Here is an 18023-nt window from a genome sequence, read left to right on the forward strand (position 1 = left end):
ACTTATCGGCTGTGTGAAACGTAGGGGGGGAAGTGAGACAAGAACGTGGTACTACACAAAAATCATTCAGCCCTACGACTGCGTGCAGGTTCGCAGATAAATGAAGCAGAGACAGAAGCAGATAACTTGTTCCATTCGGTGTCAAAAACATAAACCCATTAAGGGTTTTTTCCATCTGATGCTCACGGCTCGGTATATAGCTGATTCAGACGAAGCTTCCCGGATATGCTCTGCAGCGAAACCTGCGATCAGCTTAAAGGGTTGACAGAAGAAGAAAAAAAAAAAAAAAAAAAAAATGACACATTCAAAAATACAGTTAACCGCTAACCCCGAAGCGACTTATTTTTATAAGGCCACCAAATGAATTTCCACTTAAATGTTCCAGAAAAAAATAAATAAAATAATCACACAACCAAAAAGTATGTTTTTACATGTTTATTCACTATCACACTAAGTGCTCCCATTTCAAGATACATCTCATTGCCTTGCTCTTACACAGTTATGCCATTTGGAGTTAACAAAGTAGAAAGACAGTTTATAATCTACCAGGTGTTTGTGTGTCAAAACTTTGTCCGACCAACCCCCCCAACCCCCGCCCCCGAAATAAAATAGAAAATAAATCACATGAAATAGAAAGAAAATCGATGTCATGCGCAAGAGCCCCTTTCAAAGCCAATGAGTGCTGTGATGAGGGAGAGGGAACACTTATATTTTCAGTCTGGAGAAGTTGCCATCTTGGGTTTACATCTTTTATTTTCCTCCCTGGGCTCGCTTTTCTTTTGTTATTATTTAATGGGGTGTATCATTGAAGGAAGAAAAAAAAAAAAAAAAAAGAAGAAAAAAGAAACAGTAATGTGGGACCAGGTCTACGAGACAGGGGTTGGAACAGGGAAGAGAGCAAGTAGAGTGGAGAGTGGACAGTGGGTTGGATTTAAAAGATGCCTCATTTACAGCTGAAGGCTAGTAAGACTCTGACCATCTTTCAGAGGACAATAGTTGGGCTATGGAGTACCAGGCGATCACTAAGGCTTATTTAACAGAGTGAGGACCAGAGTGTGCTGTTGAGGAACATCAGGATGTCCAGTATACATGCTCCCTTCCTCCAATGACACCCCTGCTGATCCCTAACAACATACAGGTATCCTTAAGTCAGCTTACTGGGGCTATGTACACTCAGGCACAGGTTTACACAAACCGCAGGCCTAAAAAATATGATTGATCCAATAGAGCTGACCTGGATCAACCCACCCACCCACCTTAACCCCTCCCCCAGCTTAGAACAACCCTACGCCCCCCCCCCCCTCCCTATAACTGGTGAGCTCAGGTCAGAGCTCAGCGAATGGTGTATCGGACATAGGGCACTTCCACGTCTTCATCAGAAAGGTCGTTACAGCATAGCTCAAACACCAGGGCTTTCACATGTTTGCCCAGCTTCTTTTTGGACACCTTAGTCACAATCTCCGTCATCCTGCAAGGACGGAGAAGAGAAAACGTGACTGAGCCGGTGAATAAAACAAACGGGAAGTTGTGCCACAGGGAGGTGAAGGATGTACTCACGGTAGGTCCAGCCTCTCTTTAAGTTTGGCAGCAGGCATGAAAAACGAATAGAGCATGGACACTCCCTGAGAAAGCATGGTGATCTCCAACTTATGCTCATTCTGCCAAAGAAGAACAACAACAAAAAAAAAAGGTTGTGGTTAATTGTGTCTTAGAAACAGCGTGGGAGGTGAAGAAACAAAAGCGTGACGTACTTTGAAGTAGTCCAGGAATTGTCGGAGTGTCATCTCTTCCCCACTGGGCTGCAGCCCTGTGACCTCAAAGCGATCCCACAGTGACCAGTCAATTTCATAGTACTGCAAACACAACAAAGAAGGTTTTAGGTAACTGAAAACATCAGATATGTAACACCTTTGCTGCATATATAACAGAAAGGCTTAGACATTATGAGAAAACAACACTTCTTCTATTTCTCCTCAGCACACACTGATAGCATCAGTATGAGAAGGTGAGTTGAACTCACTTACACCCAGACAGACAAGAGCATCTGCCTGGTGTATCAGTATTAGCATGGCTGGATCATCATTGGAGTTACATAAAGTACTGGGATACCATCCAAGCGTTTCCCTACATCAGAGTCACGCTGCACGTTATTTGCACATCGACACCACACGCAGACTTACCTTGTGTTTTGGAGCAGCAATGGGCTCAGAGAAGGCAAAGAAAGGCAGTGCCAAGTTCATGAAGCCATTTTTGTATGACTCCAGCTTCTTGTGTCCTTGGACAATCTTGATGAGCTCCAAGCACACCAGGCCCACCACTGCGGCCGTGGTGGTGGCGATGGCAGGAATGATCTTGCCAGCTATCAGTTTGCTCTATAGGGTGGTGAATGCCAACATAAAGAGGAAACGAAATAAGACTTAACAGAGAGTGGATACTATTAATGCAGTTTCTGACATAACAACCAGTAGGTGCACACAGTGTGCTAAAATAGGCGTGTCCCACCTTATGTCTGTCTGCAGGGGGAATGTCGTAGTTCTCCGCTCTCAGGTTGGAGGCTGCCACGATAAAGTCCATGTGGAAGTTGGTGTCATCGTCCTGTTAAAACATGGACCAAGATTATCACTTAAACCATGCAGCGCAGTGAGGTTGTCGTGGGTGTTTGCTTTGAAACCAGAACAACTTCCCATTTTTTGTTGCAGAAAGTTGGTCGAGGACTGATCGATTGGGACCCAGTTAGTCAACAACTAAGATTTGCGTGGCCTATCGAATAGTTTGGGCAGGCTTTATGCTCCACACACCCCACATGTGTGCAAGTTCAGTTTGTTTACATCAAAATAACTACTGTCGCAGGAGCAAGTCGGTTAGAGTCATAAAAGATACCAACAGTGAAAAGAACCGACAGTTCCTGAAACCTCATGACCTCTCATAATGAAATCTCAATCGAGCGCCACCCAAATAAAAATTCTGAAATTCTGTTTCGTAGGCTCCGTGATTATTAATTCATTTATATATTGTCAATAACTAATTGTGGCCGCTTTTCCCCTCCCATTTATGAAAATAACTTACTTTGCTTTCTCCACTGTACTCAAAACATAAAATGATTGACAATAGACTGAACTGCTAATTTTCTCTTCCACAATATAAAAGCCAAAAGCAGACATGGATAATGGTTAAAACTGACATAATATGAGTAACGGCGTACCTTTTCAAAGTCTATAGAGCTGAGTTTGAACTGGAAATTCTCAGGGGAAGGCAACTGGCTCTTCAGCTCCTCCAGTCTGGAGTCATCTGTACATAACAGATCGGTGCTTACGTTAATCTCAGAGCAACCACAATGATACATCATAAGACTTGATATGACTTCAGCATTTTAGTTATCACACACCATGAATCATGTATATTAGCAAATCTTAAGACAAGATTATTTCTCAACAAAACATATACAGCGCTAACGTTAGTACTGAGAGTCTTACCAACAGAGGAATTGCTGTTTTGCAGCTCCTGATCAGAGACGTGGATTTTAACTCCTGAACGAGGGGTAAATTGCGGAACCTTGATGTCCTGCAAAATCTTAACCACGCCTGCACGATCAGTGCTGCCTGGCAGGCCGTATGTCTGAGCAAACAGGTTGGCTCCTGCCATTATGTAGTCCATGTGCAGCTCCTGAAAACAGCATACAGAATTGCAATGAGATGAGAAGTACTAACTGAGGGCAGCTAATGCTGTGCAAGTGTGTGCGCTTAGAATATACTTACATTGCTAGTGCTGAAATCTAAGGGGTGAGGACATCTTTTTGGCCCAGACCAGAAGGGGGCACCAGAGCTGGTGAGCTAAAAGGGGTGAACATTTTATATTTTAGAAGCATTACAAAACTCAAAACAAAATAATTATGAACTAAGCAACACAATAGACAACAACAAAAACACAGTTATCTTTAGTCAATGTGCACCTAGATAACTGACAGCATGGAAGGTGAGAAGTGAAAGACATTGTGGTTCCTGGCTGTTACTTGAACTCAAAGCCACGAGATACACCATTGCTCTAACATTTCATTTGCAGTAGTTGACTAAATTAAGATTAAGATTAAATCAATCAAAAGATAATGCAGCTTTAATGTGGCATAGCCTGTAGCACTTTAAATTGTGTAAATTCAATTGATTTCTTTGAGAAATTAGTTGTTTTTTTTTAATCACATTTTTTCCAAAATAAAATACTTCAGAGACATGTTCCCATCTGAAAAGCCCAGACCAGGCAGCAAGTCTTACTAGACCAGTGTGATACTCGTCGTGCAGGGACTTCAACGTGTACCTGATCTGGGGGGAAGTTGTGCAGTAGCTGGCGGATGTTGTTGCTGTACTGGCACTGCCAGTGGTTGCGGGCCCAGGCTACGCAGTCAGCCCAGCTGTGAGGGCAATCTGTGACCAGACTCTTATAAACAGCCTCCAACACCTCCACAGGCTGAGCTCCTGGCAGCTTCAGAGTACGCTCCATGAATTTAGGATCTCTGGAAGGACAGCCATTATGAACCAGTTACAACAATGTGAAGGTCCGTCACTGAACAGGTGCAGTTTAAGAACTCGTTTTACGCAGGAGTTAAAATGTTTGCAGAAAAGGTGTCATGCTGAAAATAACACATCATACCTGTAACTAAGTACAGCAATTACACATATGAATGGCAACTTACGTGAGGTACTGCATGGCATTCTCTGCTGGCTGTTTGAACAGTCCCTCAAACTCATCGCGGGCCCACTGAACAGAGGAAGATGTTGATTGATTAATAACTGACTCAGTTCACTCAATCAGAAAACGTGTCCTTGCTCAAAATACAGAAGATGTTTCACTTTGAGTGTGATTGTGAAGAATCATGGAGTAAGCAAGATTACATCAATCTTTCCTCTGTGTAACTGTAACACAAGTCTAAGATGAACCAAGTAAAAATGCATCGCAATTGTCAATTCCTCATCTAGTCGCATCTTACGGTGAGTGCGTCTACTGACCTGCAGTGTGTGTTCAATGGCATTTGGGAAGTTCTTGAGGGTACAGATGGGAATGGACTTCTCAGGTGGGTCTTGGCTGGAGCTGTATGATTCTGTGAGGAAGGGGATCACGACCTGGACATTGCCTTTGGTACCCAAAGTACCAGACTCCAGTAAGGGCTTACGGTAGTACACACACCTCCGATCCATGTACATACCTAAATAAATATTAGAAATACAAGCAAAAGACAATGATCAGCATTTTAAATATAGTTTATTACAAAGTTGATAAATGTTTGATAAAATGCCTCATTTTATATTCCACTGCCTTACGTGCATCAACGTTGTCGAGTGCATTAGCAACTCCATCGAGGCTTTCAAAGAAGTCGTCATCGTACACCCTCTCTGTGTCTGGGCCCACTCTGTTCTGGTGACCTGTGATCCTGATGGAGGGGTTCATCTGCTTGACTGCAGCAGCGGCTGTGTCACTCTTCATTTTCTGTTACCACACAAACAAATGACACAAAGAGTCAAATACAAACAGCAGAATCACAAATGTGAGCTGTGGTCAAAGTTGTCAAGCGAAAACATTTTGTGAAAAGCTCAAAGAAATACCGATGATGTGTGAACAGTAACAATCTGTGTTTTGAATGATCACTGCATTTCATTAAGCGCCTCATCAACAATAAGCCACTGAAACTTTGGGCACTTTGACCTAATGTTGACAGCTACTATGAGCTGGTGTCAACATACAAATACACTAAGAATTTAGCTGAATAGAACCTTTACAGGAACATTTTAAACCAAAAAGTTGCCCTTGTATGCACTTGTTATAAAGGACTACACATAATAATTCCGTGTGCCTTTGTAAGCGCACTGAGGACCAGTTATAGTCAACAGAAAATCCACATACAGCACTTCTCAGAAATAATACAATCAATCAATAAAAGCCCAAATTATACTCTTTACATCTTCATCTACCAACAGACATGAATGAGCATAGGATATAATACTGACCGTAACATCCGATGGTCTGAAGAGGAACTGTCTGTTGAGATTGGATTTCTCTATGGTGTCCATGTCGGTCACAATGACCTCGCCCTCTCCGCTACCCAGTCCAATCATGGCAAAGTTTTTCAACAGCTCACAGCCAATGGCACCGGCCCCAACCTAGAACGACAGGATAGAAATAAGAACTTAGTCTGTAATTATCCCGATCCTGATATGTGCAACTTTAAGAAAAGAAAATTGATAAAAACAATTCAAAGTTGTGCATTCTAGAGAACATAATTATGCATTTTTGGCATTAAGACAAAGAGACTGGCAGAAATGAATCAGATATGTCAACCAGTGTGAATCACAGGAAAAATCAATACAAGGGCCTCACTTTTTAAACACGATCCATTCATTTAGGTATTTTCATTTAATTTTGGACAAAAACTTTACACCAGACTTCCAAAAACCTCCCCTAGCAACAGGAAACCAGAAGGTGTTTGCAACGTGTCACTTAGCTGACTCACCAGGAAGTAGCGCTGCTTGGCAAGCAGGGCCTGCAGTTTGGTGCCAAACACTGCAATCTGCCCATCATACCGACTGTTTCTCTGGGAGAAAAACATAGACAGGAACCGGGTTTAACACCAGAGTTTGTCGCCATCGTGTTCATCTGCTTTTAGTATGAGCAAGCTTGACCTGCTCTGGACACTTACAGGGGCGCAATCTTCTTCTGTGAGCATGACTCCTTCCTCTTCAGCCAGGCACTCCAGGGCATCAAAGTACAGCCACTGCATTATAGGCATAAATTTTCCTGTGCATGCCTGAGAGAAGTATAACAAGGAATAATCAGTAACACCAGAGCAGGTTAGGGGACTACACGTCTAAACACGTGTAATCACAAATAATAGCGACACACCTCCACACACACACAAACTGATGGTCTATTTCCTGAACTTAGTTGACAAAACAAATTACAGTAGATAACATAAAGCTGAGCTCAGGACCAGCTTCCCGCTGACCTTCATCACTTCCTGTGCAGCCAGGCCTCCGATGAAGGCATTGACAGGGGCCAGATCTCCAGCAGCAACGTATGACATCTTCTTGATAAGAGCGTCATCCAGCTGCTCCACTTTGGCTGATCCAGTCTGGGCAGAGTTCACCTCCTTGGCCAATGTCAATAGCTCCTCGCCGTCAGACTGGATACAAAGGTCAGCATAAAAAGGTCAAAACAGAGTCAGTATATGCCTGCACTGCACATATATTTTGCCATGCTGTGTTACAAAACTGTACATGCGTAGTTCTGTGGAGATATCAGCTCCTACATTTACCATTTTTCAACGATAAAAAATTCTCACTAGTTAAAATGTCTAGATGACAGGAGTTGTGAAATTAAGAGAACTGGCCTCAAAACATTGGGCAGTACATTTTGTTTTAGTCACAATTATAAGAGCTACTCGGATGTCCCCAGTAACAGAATATTCCCGCAATCATGAGTGAGTCACACACCTGACTCCAAGGTACAGGAAGGGCGTTGTGTTTCTTCTGGAAGGCATGGATGGCCTGGAAGCCTACGTGCAGCTGTCCGGGGCGCTCAAACTTAGCAAAGTCTGTTAGCATGAACTCTGGTTCAGCCATGGAGGAGGAGATAGATTTCTGTAAAGGAAAGTTGGGTTGATCACGTTTTGTACCGATGACAGCAACCGCAGTAATAATAGTGGGGAGAAATCATGTCTAACGGAAAAAAGTGTACATTCTACAAATGTTCTTCTGTCAACACAAAAATGGCAGCCACTTACAAAATTGATCTTCTTGGGCATCTTAACCTGAGAGACGATTCCTCCTCTTACGTAATCTGTGAAGCCGGTTGTGTCACAGATGCTGAAGGTGTATGGACCTGGAAAAAACATAACGATGCATTTGTTTGTCTTCTTATAACCTTTATAAGTTAACAAGAAAAAAAAAAAGATGAAAACGGGTCTTACCTAGGACTTTGATTTCCACCGGCTGACAGCCATTCAGCTCCGTCATACCCTGAACCTCTGTGAAGGTGACATAGTCTCCACTCTCAAAGCCATGACGGGCCTCATCCAGACATGTCACAACTCCTGTAGTATCCTGCAGAAACCAAGAATTGGCAATTTCTGTCAAGTTTAAAGCTGTCTTTAAGATTTTATATAAGATATTTAAGGACGGACGTAAGCACCCACCTTGGTGATCATGGAAATCATGGCACTCAGCGGCTGCTCTCCATTGGTGTCGTACACTATCATCTCCTCTCCGAAGTCGCAGAAAAGCTGGCTACAAACCATAATCAACAAAACCACATCAACATTAGAGGCCGACCCCCAAAAAAACCCTGGGCGACAATAAACTCTAAATAAGTGTCTGAATCTTACCCAAATAATCCACGTGTGTCAGCAATAATCAGCTTGATTCCTTTGCTGTGGCAGATATCTCCCATGCGCTGCTGCTCATCCAGAGACGAGTTGGTCAGCACCACCACCTTTGTTTCCAAAGAGACACATTTAAACGTCAACACTTCTTCCTTTTACAAATTCGGAAATGACCATGTGGCTTCGACTCCAGTTACCTGGAACTTGGTCACGTAGTCTTCAGTGAGTGCTCCGGTGTGGGCAGTTACAGGGACGTAGTTGTTGAGTTCAGCCAAACGGTGCTGACTCACTTCTGCCCTGTTCTTCCCCAGGTCCTCCTCCCGAAGGTAAAACTGACAGCACAAAAAGATTTAAGGTGACTACCAGGTTCTCCAACACTCACATAATTTTATGTCCTCTTTTTGATGGCCACCACAGCCATCATCTAATAAATAAAAGATACGGACACAGTTTAGGCACTGATTTATAGTGTGCCCAAATTGCTTGCCAAGTGGTCAGATACAGTTTTTACAAACAAACCAAGTCCCACAAGATGAAGCCATAAATCAAGGTGTAACTCAGAAGGTCGACTGGCACTTTATGCACTGTATATTTTTGCTCCCCAGAGGATCAAATAAATCAAAGACATAACTCATGATGTGCATTATTAGGTTGTTACAGTGTGCTGCAATCTTTCAAGACAAGGAGACTTGCATGGAAATACTCTTGGGTGATTAGTATGGGGCAGTATTTTTGAAAGTGTTGGACAAACAGTTAAGTTTTTGACAGACCAATCACCATCAAATGCTGCTCACATTCTGACAACTGTGCTAAAAATGATGGATCTGTAAACACGGTCTGTGCTACACTATACAGACAATCAAAAAAGTAAAGGTAAGTAATGGTAAAAATCACAGCTGGTCAATCTGCTTTGTCTTAGTGACTTAAACTCCTGATTCTCAGATCTGTTAGTTTGGATTTAATGATGAAATGGAGTCAAATTAACAACCATTTTCAACCATACGTTTTGGAATTCATTAGTGTTTTAACACATTTTATTCTTGTGAAATATTAAAGGATATGTAACTGGGGTATTAAGTCATGTCCATGACAAGTGCATAATGCAAATGATCAAGTAGTTGTACTAGCATTAAAAATGAACAACTGGAGATGACGGATATTTGGCTTCAGGTTTATCCAAATTTTTGAAAAGCTTTGTGTTAGTGTTGAAGACATAACACAGAGGAAATCAGAAATACCTTTTCAAAATTAGTGCAGAGTCTGAGATTAAATGTTTTTGGCATTAAATTCAACTTCCTTTGAAAGATGGATGACATGTCTGACGGAAATATATGAAGGCCATTTAATTCACTTTAGACACGTGCACTGGGGCATGTGTCGGATGCTGAAATAATAATGTCTCAAAGCACAAGGTTAAGCTAGGCCCGGATGATCACATGCACAGCTGACAGATGTCTGCAATCACACTCGTGCAAGAGAAATCTTTCATAAGCCTCCCGAATTACTACCTGTGGAATCTATTAATATATTTATCTGTGTGGCCTTAAATAGATACATCAGAATTCAGGGTCCCTAGTTGATGGACAATCTGCCCCACTGTAATGATGTCCTAAAACGGGCTTTGGCTGTGCTATGATTATGACTGAGCAAGAGGCCACCCACTGATAAATCTGGGTCAGCCGATGGTTAGCAAGGGTGGGGGTGCATTACTCTTTTAGGTGGCAACAATACAGCGCTATCCATGACTCATAGACTCAAAAATACAGAGTGCATTTTGGACTCGGCTCAAATACAACAGGATTCTCTGGGATTCTGAATAAAGTACAATGAAGAAACATAAATTACTACACTGTAAATTCTATAAATTGGAAATATCTGTGCATGCTTCCACACACCTGAGAAGAGAGGTCTCTCCATTCTGCAACTCCTTGGTCGTGCACAGTGACACTCCTGACTCCACCCAGGATGACGTTCTTGGCAATCTCTACTCCAAGACCTCTCATACCAGAGATTAGGACATTGGAGTTTTGCATGCGCTTCATAGCGTCATGGCCCAAAACGTAACTGACAGAGGGAGAGGGAAAGAAACATTGGCATGCACTTCAAGAAAACCGCAACAATAACAAATGGTAAAAGTTTATAAATTTCCCCAGAGAGAAAACTTACAGTTGTCTGGAGTACAGGCCTTCATCGATCTCAGCATCATTGCCATTCTTAGCCATGCCCTGGGGAGAGAGCAGGATGTGCATTAAGTTTCAGTTCTAAGTTCTAGCCACATTACACGAAGGACATGCTCGCACTTACGTTGGCAGGTGTGTGGGACAGATCAGTTCTGACAGAGTTAGAGGAGGAGCAGTGGGATCCCGTCTTCGTCTCTGTTCCTGTCAAGCGACGCTTCTTGGACAGCGGCGAGCTGGACATCTGCACAGACATCAGACATTGTTGTTTAAAATCAATTTACAAGTCACTGATTGCAGAAGGGCAAAACAATTCATCATCACTTTAATGACCTATAGAGATTTCCAACAATAGATGGGTTAAAAAAAGAAAGTTAGCTTGATAATAATGTAATCCCTAAAAGCTTATATTTTTTATTTTTCAAAAGACAATTGTTTGAATTTCAGAAATATGTTTAGAAATTGTTGCTAACAGTTCCATGACAAGTATCCAAGCAAAGGGCTATCCAATCCTCTTCACATTGAAGAGAGGATTTTTAGTCTAGAGAGCAGCTGGGCTGGCTGACAGCCAAACACAAATCTGCTAGAAAACCTACTGAGCCTGGGAAGAGACATGAATAGCAGCATTATCAGTTCTTTTCATGCTTAGACACAACGCACTGTTGTTTTTGTACCGCTATTGTTTATTATACTAGTATTTAAGGATGGACGGCATCGTTTAAAAAAAAAAAAAGCTGAATCATTAAAAGTTCACTGCGGTAAAGTGAGCACAGCCTCACTGGCTCGCAGGTGTGGAGACAAGGATGAGACTGTGCTGCTGTAAATACTCTCACTGGAGGATATAAAAAGGAGGACAAATTGACTGGTGATCTTACTAAATAACATCCAAAGGTCTCGTCATTAAGGCAGTAATCCATACAGATCTAGACAATCGGAAGTTAAAAAAGGCCGCAGTATCTACAACACATTGCCCCCACACGGCTAACATTGTCAGACACGATTTCCGCATCAGATGCAGCCAACTTAGCAGCTCCACAGAATCACGGCTTGATAAAAATTTTCCTCGACTTCGTATGAAAAAACGAACTGTGAGAAATATTTAACAGATGCAACAACTTGTGAGCAGAAATATACACATAACGGTAACCAAACGGGTCGCTTTCGTCAAAAATGAAACTCAAGGCGTCCGGCATGATACAGCAAAGCCGCCCGGTTCTTACTGTACTCTCCATAAAACCTAATGGAAAACGTTAGCTTGTTAGCAAACCATTTAAAGCTCCCAGGGTGGGAGAAGTGCACGTAAGTTGCCTGTCAACAGCACCAATAGGAGACAGATTATGCGGGTTCCGTGCCACTAATCAGTTAAGTGATTTGGCAAGTGGACAAAGTCGAAACATTAATAACTTATAGAAAGAAAACACCAGCCTATCCAGTGGCGGCTCGGCCTAGGCCTGCATCAGCCCCAGAGCGGAACACAACTTTACAAGCTAGCTACCACGGCTATGTTGCAACCTGCTCGCAAAATAGAGCAACGGGTTTATTTGACAGCCAACTACCACGGCTTCTTCGTCGATATAGTCCAATATCTAAGCAGCTAACAACAAACATGACCTAACTTTATCGCTCGACACGAGCTTTTTTTTTTGCGCGAATGAAAGACAAGCACTCGTGCTCCATTGATTTCTCTTTTCTTACCAATAATCCTTCTCAGTCCCTTCCCAATGCAAACCCGCTCCTCTCCCGCAGTGTGTAGATGTCAGTAGTAACGACGATTGTAAATTGGACGATTTGTACCGAGGGAAAAAAAAGAAGCGATGCGGGATTAGGCTGGTCCGCACTATATTGTCGAGTCACTATGTCGCTGTGCTGCGAGTCGCTCCTATGTAATTGCGTTGCTGGCTTTGCGACTGCGGACGGGAACAAAACCAAAATGGCAGATGGAGAGAAAGGGGCGGAGGAGCCGTGACGCATGGGCTGAAATATTCAACAGGAAAAGGGTGGCTGATGGCTGGGAGCACGCTGCTCAGCCAGGCCGCCCGCCCATTGGCTGCCGACGCGGATTGATCCCGCCTTCGCTACCAGAAGATGCATGCCATGTATAAATGTATAATACTGTACAATGAAGTGCAGGACCTCCAGCAATATATGCAAGAAACATCCTGGAATTCTAAAGACACGAAGCACATTGGATACACATGCATGAAAGAAAACTTCCAATTGAGGACTACTTGGTGTTTTTTTGTTATCCAAAGACAAGTTTAAGGCTCATCTAGCGGTGCTGCACAACATCCCTCAATATCAGCACCTTTGTTTCAGTGAGGTTAGCGAGAAGTCGCTTCGTCGTGGAACTAGTAAACACACGAAGCTCACTAATGAGGTGCAACAACACATCAGAACACATACATGACCACAATCGAACTGGATGCATTTCCAATGAACCACCATTTGCTGTATTGGGACTGGAATATGCATCACTCATTTGACTGAGTTCAACGATCCCTGCTCACGTGTGGTAGGGATGAATGAACCAGGTACAACACAGAGCTAAAGTGATGCTGAAGGTCTGGGCCCTCAGTCACATCGAGGTTAAGAGTGAGCATTCCTCGCAGAGGAGTATTGGGGGAGGGGGTGCCTGGTAAATGACAAAGGCCCAGCCAGGAAAAGAATGGGCCGCATATTCTCGGGTACACATGTCAAGGGGATACCCCTTTCTCATCTTCTTACAACAAAATGGTAAAAAAACACCATTTGCACGGTTCTACAGTGCTGAACGAGTGAATATGCATAATGCTTAAATAACAGTCAATCCAAGTTGACAAGCTGAACAGAGAGATGCCAATATTACGTTTCACTGTGATAAAACCGACAATCGTGTTATTGTGATGTTAACCACACAGACACAAAAAAACATCTTGCGAGAAAAATATATTGTCAGTGGGGTTTGCGTTCCGTGAAACAAGTTAGCTGCTTTGTAACCAGCATAGCCTCCATCTAATGTTTGCAGAAACTAGCTTCTCCTAAGCTACCGTTAACGTTATTTCTAACTGAATATTTTACTTAGCAAATGTGCAAATGCCGATTTAACGTCACCACAGCTACGCTACGATGCCTCGTTAGCTACGGTTAGCCGAGGGGGTTCGGTTAGCCGACGGCGAATAACGTTAACGACTACCAACAACGCACACCAAAAGACTGCGTAGTTGTTAGCTTGTGTGCGGCTAGCTTTCGAGCCATCTAGCCACCCAGCCACTTTTTCCTTCTTGTGCCGCTCTGTTAGCCAACTAGCTAACATTAGCCAACTAGCTGGGGCTAACGTTACCAAGACGAGAGCTTATACAAGTGTGCAGAACTTACCACATCCGATATTACTCGGCCTGGTCTGTAGTATTAAAAATCGGCTTTTGTCTAAGCGAAAAACCTAACAAACAACGTGACAACTCGACACCACCGCTGACTGCTGACTCAAAAGTGTGTCAGTGTGGCGGGCTCTGTGTGAGTTTTTCCGCTGGACGGCTGCCTGGCTGCCCGGTTGTTCCCGAACCGTTTCCCCCTCACTCTATTTCAGTTCAAAGCAAAGCAAAGCAGCAACATGTGCACGTTACGGGCACAACCATCTTTCCGGCACAAAGGGTTGACCGACAAATTAACCTGCTTGCTTTAAAATAATATTTGTTTTTTAATTCGCCGTTGCTGTTCGCACACACAACTTGGAATATATAATGCACTATATCGTACATTGGTCCGTGTTTTAATCACATGCTAACAGTTTAACGCCAATATTATTTTTTCACCCCTGTGCATTACCAAGTATGGACTAACCCGAAGTTCACGCAATGCCACATGGGACTTGTAGGCATATGGTAGATAGGTAAAAAAATAAGAAATTGCAGGGGCGATTCTAGGGTCAGAGTTTTAGGGATGCTTTAAGGTCAAACTACTACTCACTCACAATGGCGTCAGTTGGTTTAGAAAATGAAGAAAAGAAATTGCATTTCAATGAAAAGATGAGGTAGGAACAAAATGTGCAAAACAAACTTAAAGCTAAGAAGGCCAGTACAGACAGTCAACATGCCTATGAGTAATTGGATATCTGTTGGTTCAGCGCAAGCACTGGCAACATAGCTGTAATTTCATTATCTAATGACTTTAAGGGTAAAATGTGTTTTGAAATGTTATAAATCCAGGTTCGAATGAAATTAACCAATGAAGCAGCTGAAAATGTAGCTTTGTAACTTTTATTGAAAGACTTGCAAACAGAGCACAGTTTACATAGGGACAAAATAGTGGAGGCCTATTTTTTTTCAGGAGAAATGCACAGAACCTGGTATTACATACACTCAAAGGCAGAATGATATTCAGAAGGACATTTTCATATGACAAAAAGGAGCCAACAGACAGGACTAATTAATCAACAGTACCAAATTAATGTGTTGAAAAAACTGCAGAAAATTAAAACAAACTTTCTGTGAGAGATTTTTGGAGACCTTTGGAAAAAAGAAGAGAAAATATGTATGTGAGTGTGCGAGTGTTATTGCAAAGCCTTTATACATTATCTTGATTTGAAAGATTTTTCCCCAGCTCTCCAACAGGCGTGGAGCAACTCACAAGACTTTGTGTTAAAGTTTAAAATACACTATATAACAAAACAAAGCACGATTTCCAGCAGCCGGTAGAATGGCTTTATCGGTTCATTTTCACATACTTCTGTACAACTTCGCTTCTCCAAGCCTCACAATAGAATGAATAGCAACGACATAAATACAAATAAAATAGGAAAGAAAAATAAAGAACGGGGATGATCGGCTTTTGAAAAAAAATAATTAAACGTCAGTTTGGATATGAGGAAGTTTACGATGTGGGAGTAAAGCAAGAATTAGGAACTTAGCTCTTTTGGTGTATTTACAGTCTGCAGGGAATAATGCAAATCAACCATTCCTCGGCTATCTTCTCCAACTGTAAGCTGAGGATTATACCAGTTCTTTTTGGGTAGGCTCGTAATTTGCAAACTGTGCTGAGTGCCCGGATTCCAGTCTGAGATGGCTGTGTGCTTAACATTCAGGCACGCAATCTGGGTATGAGATATAAACACACTTTTAAGATCTTTCTTGGTCTTGGCAGCTGTCATGGTAGCAGTACTCTACCCCCCCTTAGACTCTAGTTGTGAGAGTGTCTGGATGCCATTGGGGGATTTCTCTTAAACAGTCATCTGGTGTGAACACTCAGCCAGACCAAACAATACTGTATGATTACTTTTCTTCTAGGGAGCAAGTGGATAATACTTCTGGGTGAGACTGAGGCATTTAACCCTAAAGTTTAAACGGTAGATCCAGTGGTCTGGGTGTTTTGTATTTATGCATTGCATCATGCGCACCTGCTTCATACCCCCCTGCCCATGCCAGCCCTGGGGGACTGGCTGAAATGAGCAGCACCCCTGTGTCCATCCATGTCTTCTTGCTCTCCCGCAGCCTGTGGTGAGACCTGTGTGGGTGGAGAGGGTGGGGGGTAGGAAGGAGGAGGGATAGTAAGGCGAGGGAGAGACGGCAGTGCAGGTCTGGGAGAGGTGGGAAGTGGCGGAGGAGTGGTGGAGGTCGCAGTTGAGGGCCGTTGCGAGGGGCGTGCGCGCGAGGTGGCAGGGGAGGCGTGTGCGCTGCGGGCGCGTGGGGGTTCTGCAGGGCAGTCACTGATTTGCTCTAGCAGAGAGGGCATGTCTCCCTCGATCTTCTCCAGCACGGCGGCCATTTGCTTCTCTATCTGCTCGATCACACTGTCCATTTGCCAATCACTTGTAGTGCTGCTCCCCCCGCCTGCATGCGGTAGCCCAGTCCCGTACATGCTTAACCCTGCCCCGCTTGTATACAGGGAACTGTATGGACTCCCATAGCTCCCTGCTATCCCCATGCCCACAGCTCCAATTTCTGGGTTGTATGGTGTTGCATGACGGCCCAAACTGGCAGAGCTGCCGATTGTATAACAACCCTGTCCTGGCGTAGGACCTGGCGTAGGACCAGCCCTAGCTATGCTAAACTCAGCACTGTGTCTGTCTACCTTGGCACTCCTGTCCCTTCTACCCAGGGGACTAGCATCACCCCTTAACCTAACTTCTGTTCCTACGTCTGCCCCAGCCCCGGTCCCTACTCCTGGAGTGACAGGTGCTACCACTGACCTCTCTGCTACTGCCTCAGGTACTTGTGTCTGACACCAGCTTCCGTCAGTTTCATCCTTCTGCTCGCTTTGTGTGGTGGGCCTCTTTCCTGGTGAGGCCGATGCCATAGCAGATCCTGTAGGTTGAGCACCGTGAAGTGTAGCGGCCATTTTACGTTTACTGCTAGGCTCTGGGGATGCAGATGTGTGTTTCCGGTCAAGATTAGCCCCTGTGGAACTGCCTAACAGCTTTGAGGGGTCAGGGGTTATCACGGGGGTCTCTTGAGTATCTGGAACAACCCTATTTTGACCCAAATTTGCAGCCATTTTCCTGGTTCCATCCCCGGCACCTTTCTTTGCACCAACCTTAATAGGCTCCTCCTGTGCAAGTTTAGGGGATGCACTGGACTGGCAGATAGGGTCCTGAATATCTGATGGGGAAATTCCTACAGATGGGCCTACGGGCATCTTTGCCTCCTCTTGTTTCTCTGCTTTACTCACCCCCTCATCTTGGTCCAAACCTGTTGGCAAATTCTCAACAGTAACTTCTAAGGACACACTACTCGAAGTCACCCCTCCATCACTCGTCCCCCTATCTCCCTCATCACTTGTCCCCTGAGAAACACCCCCTTCCCCATCGCCTGCCTCTTCGCCACCTGGAACTTCGGCCGAATTGTCGATCAGTGCCTCCGAATTCTTCAGTCGTTGCATGAAAGTGGTGACGCGGATTGCTTTCTGTGGAGCAAAGAAAAATGAAAGAAGGTTGGCAGCAGTAAAGGGAATTGTTGCATTTTTTCATAAACACCTATATCGACTTGTTTCTTCCCTAAAAAAAACCTCCAGGCATCATAGTTGGATCATGGAAAAGCATAGAAAATAAGCTTCAAAGACAAGCGTTTGACAAAAAGCCTGTCAAGGCACCATGATTTAGCATCATCATACTAAGCGCCAAGATGTGAAGTGAAGAAAGATTAGTGCCAGTTGTTTACTTCCAGGAGGCTATGACATATTGCACCCTGGTTTACATCAATCTCAAGACTCACACTCCCAATGAAACTCCCTGAGCGCTTGGTCACAGGAAAAGGCAAGTGAACAGATAAGTGTAAATCACCATTTCACTCATCTGATTCTCTTTGTTCTACAAACACTGAAGGAGTTAGGAAATTATGTGTGAGCTTAGTAGTTGTTTTTAAACCAGGTAACTGAATTCCCTTGAATTCTCTGGAAGTGAAAAGCCATTTGGACGCATAAATACAATATGGCTTAACAGAGCAGCTTCTCTATAGCTCCAAGTATGACTTGAATGTAACAACAGTATGGGTCAATGAGCCAGGATTCACGTA

At 43.6% G+C, this 18023-nt stretch overlaps 2 protein-coding genes and 1 non-coding gene across 6 annotated transcripts in view; all 3 read right to left on the minus strand.

Moving 5' to 3' along the window:
• Positions 1-420: 420 nt before the first annotated feature.
• Positions 421-14108, minus strand: uba1 (ubiquitin-like modifier activating enzyme 1). 2 transcript variants are annotated; one of them, XM_047590760.1, is made up of 26 exons: positions 13894-14108; positions 10667-10783; positions 10529-10587; positions 10258-10426; positions 8560-8694; positions 8366-8472; positions 8177-8267; positions 7952-8084; positions 7766-7863; positions 7476-7622; positions 6989-7165; positions 6683-6790; positions 6497-6577; positions 5994-6146; positions 5310-5475; positions 4998-5194; positions 4685-4749; positions 4309-4504; positions 3756-3830; positions 3474-3663; positions 3203-3288; positions 2503-2595; positions 2181-2372; positions 1752-1853; positions 1558-1658; positions 421-1468 (listed from the first exon to the last, which is right to left on the minus strand). In XM_047590760.1, the coding sequence occupies exons 2-26, from the start codon at positions 10781-10783 to the stop codon at positions 1333-1335; spliced, it is 3174 nt and encodes a 1057-aa protein (XP_047446716.1). In that variant the 5' UTR covers positions 13894-14108; the 3' UTR covers positions 421-1332. The 2 variants fall into 2 exon arrangements, with proteins under 2 accessions (XP_047446716.1, XP_047446724.1); XM_047590768.1 differs by lacking the exon at positions 13894-14108 and adding an exon at positions 12235-12462.
• On the minus strand, positions 1969-2088 carry LOC124999137. The gene has a single exon (XR_007111156.1). It is a non-coding gene; the product is annotated as a small nucleolar RNA U6-53/MBII-28 (small nucleolar RNA).
• A 644-nt stretch (positions 14109-14752) lies between the features above and the next one.
• camkvl (CaM kinase-like vesicle-associated, like) overlaps positions 14753-18023 on the minus strand; it is a 39707-nt gene continuing 36436 nt past the window's right edge. For all 3 annotated transcript variants that reach the window (XM_047590841.1, XM_047590849.1, XM_047590855.1), the window contains one exon: positions 14753-17415. In XM_047590841.1, the coding sequence (XP_047446797.1) occupies positions 15916-17415 (1500 nt within the window). In that variant the 3' untranslated portion in view covers positions 14753-15915. The remainder of the gene's footprint in view (positions 17416-18023) is intronic.

The sequence above is a fragment of the Mugil cephalus genome, chromosome 1 (assembly GCF_022458985.1).
Source record: "Mugil cephalus isolate CIBA_MC_2020 chromosome 1, CIBA_Mcephalus_1.1, whole genome shotgun sequence".
Taxonomy (NCBI): domain Eukaryota; kingdom Metazoa; phylum Chordata; class Actinopteri; order Mugiliformes; family Mugilidae; genus Mugil; species Mugil cephalus.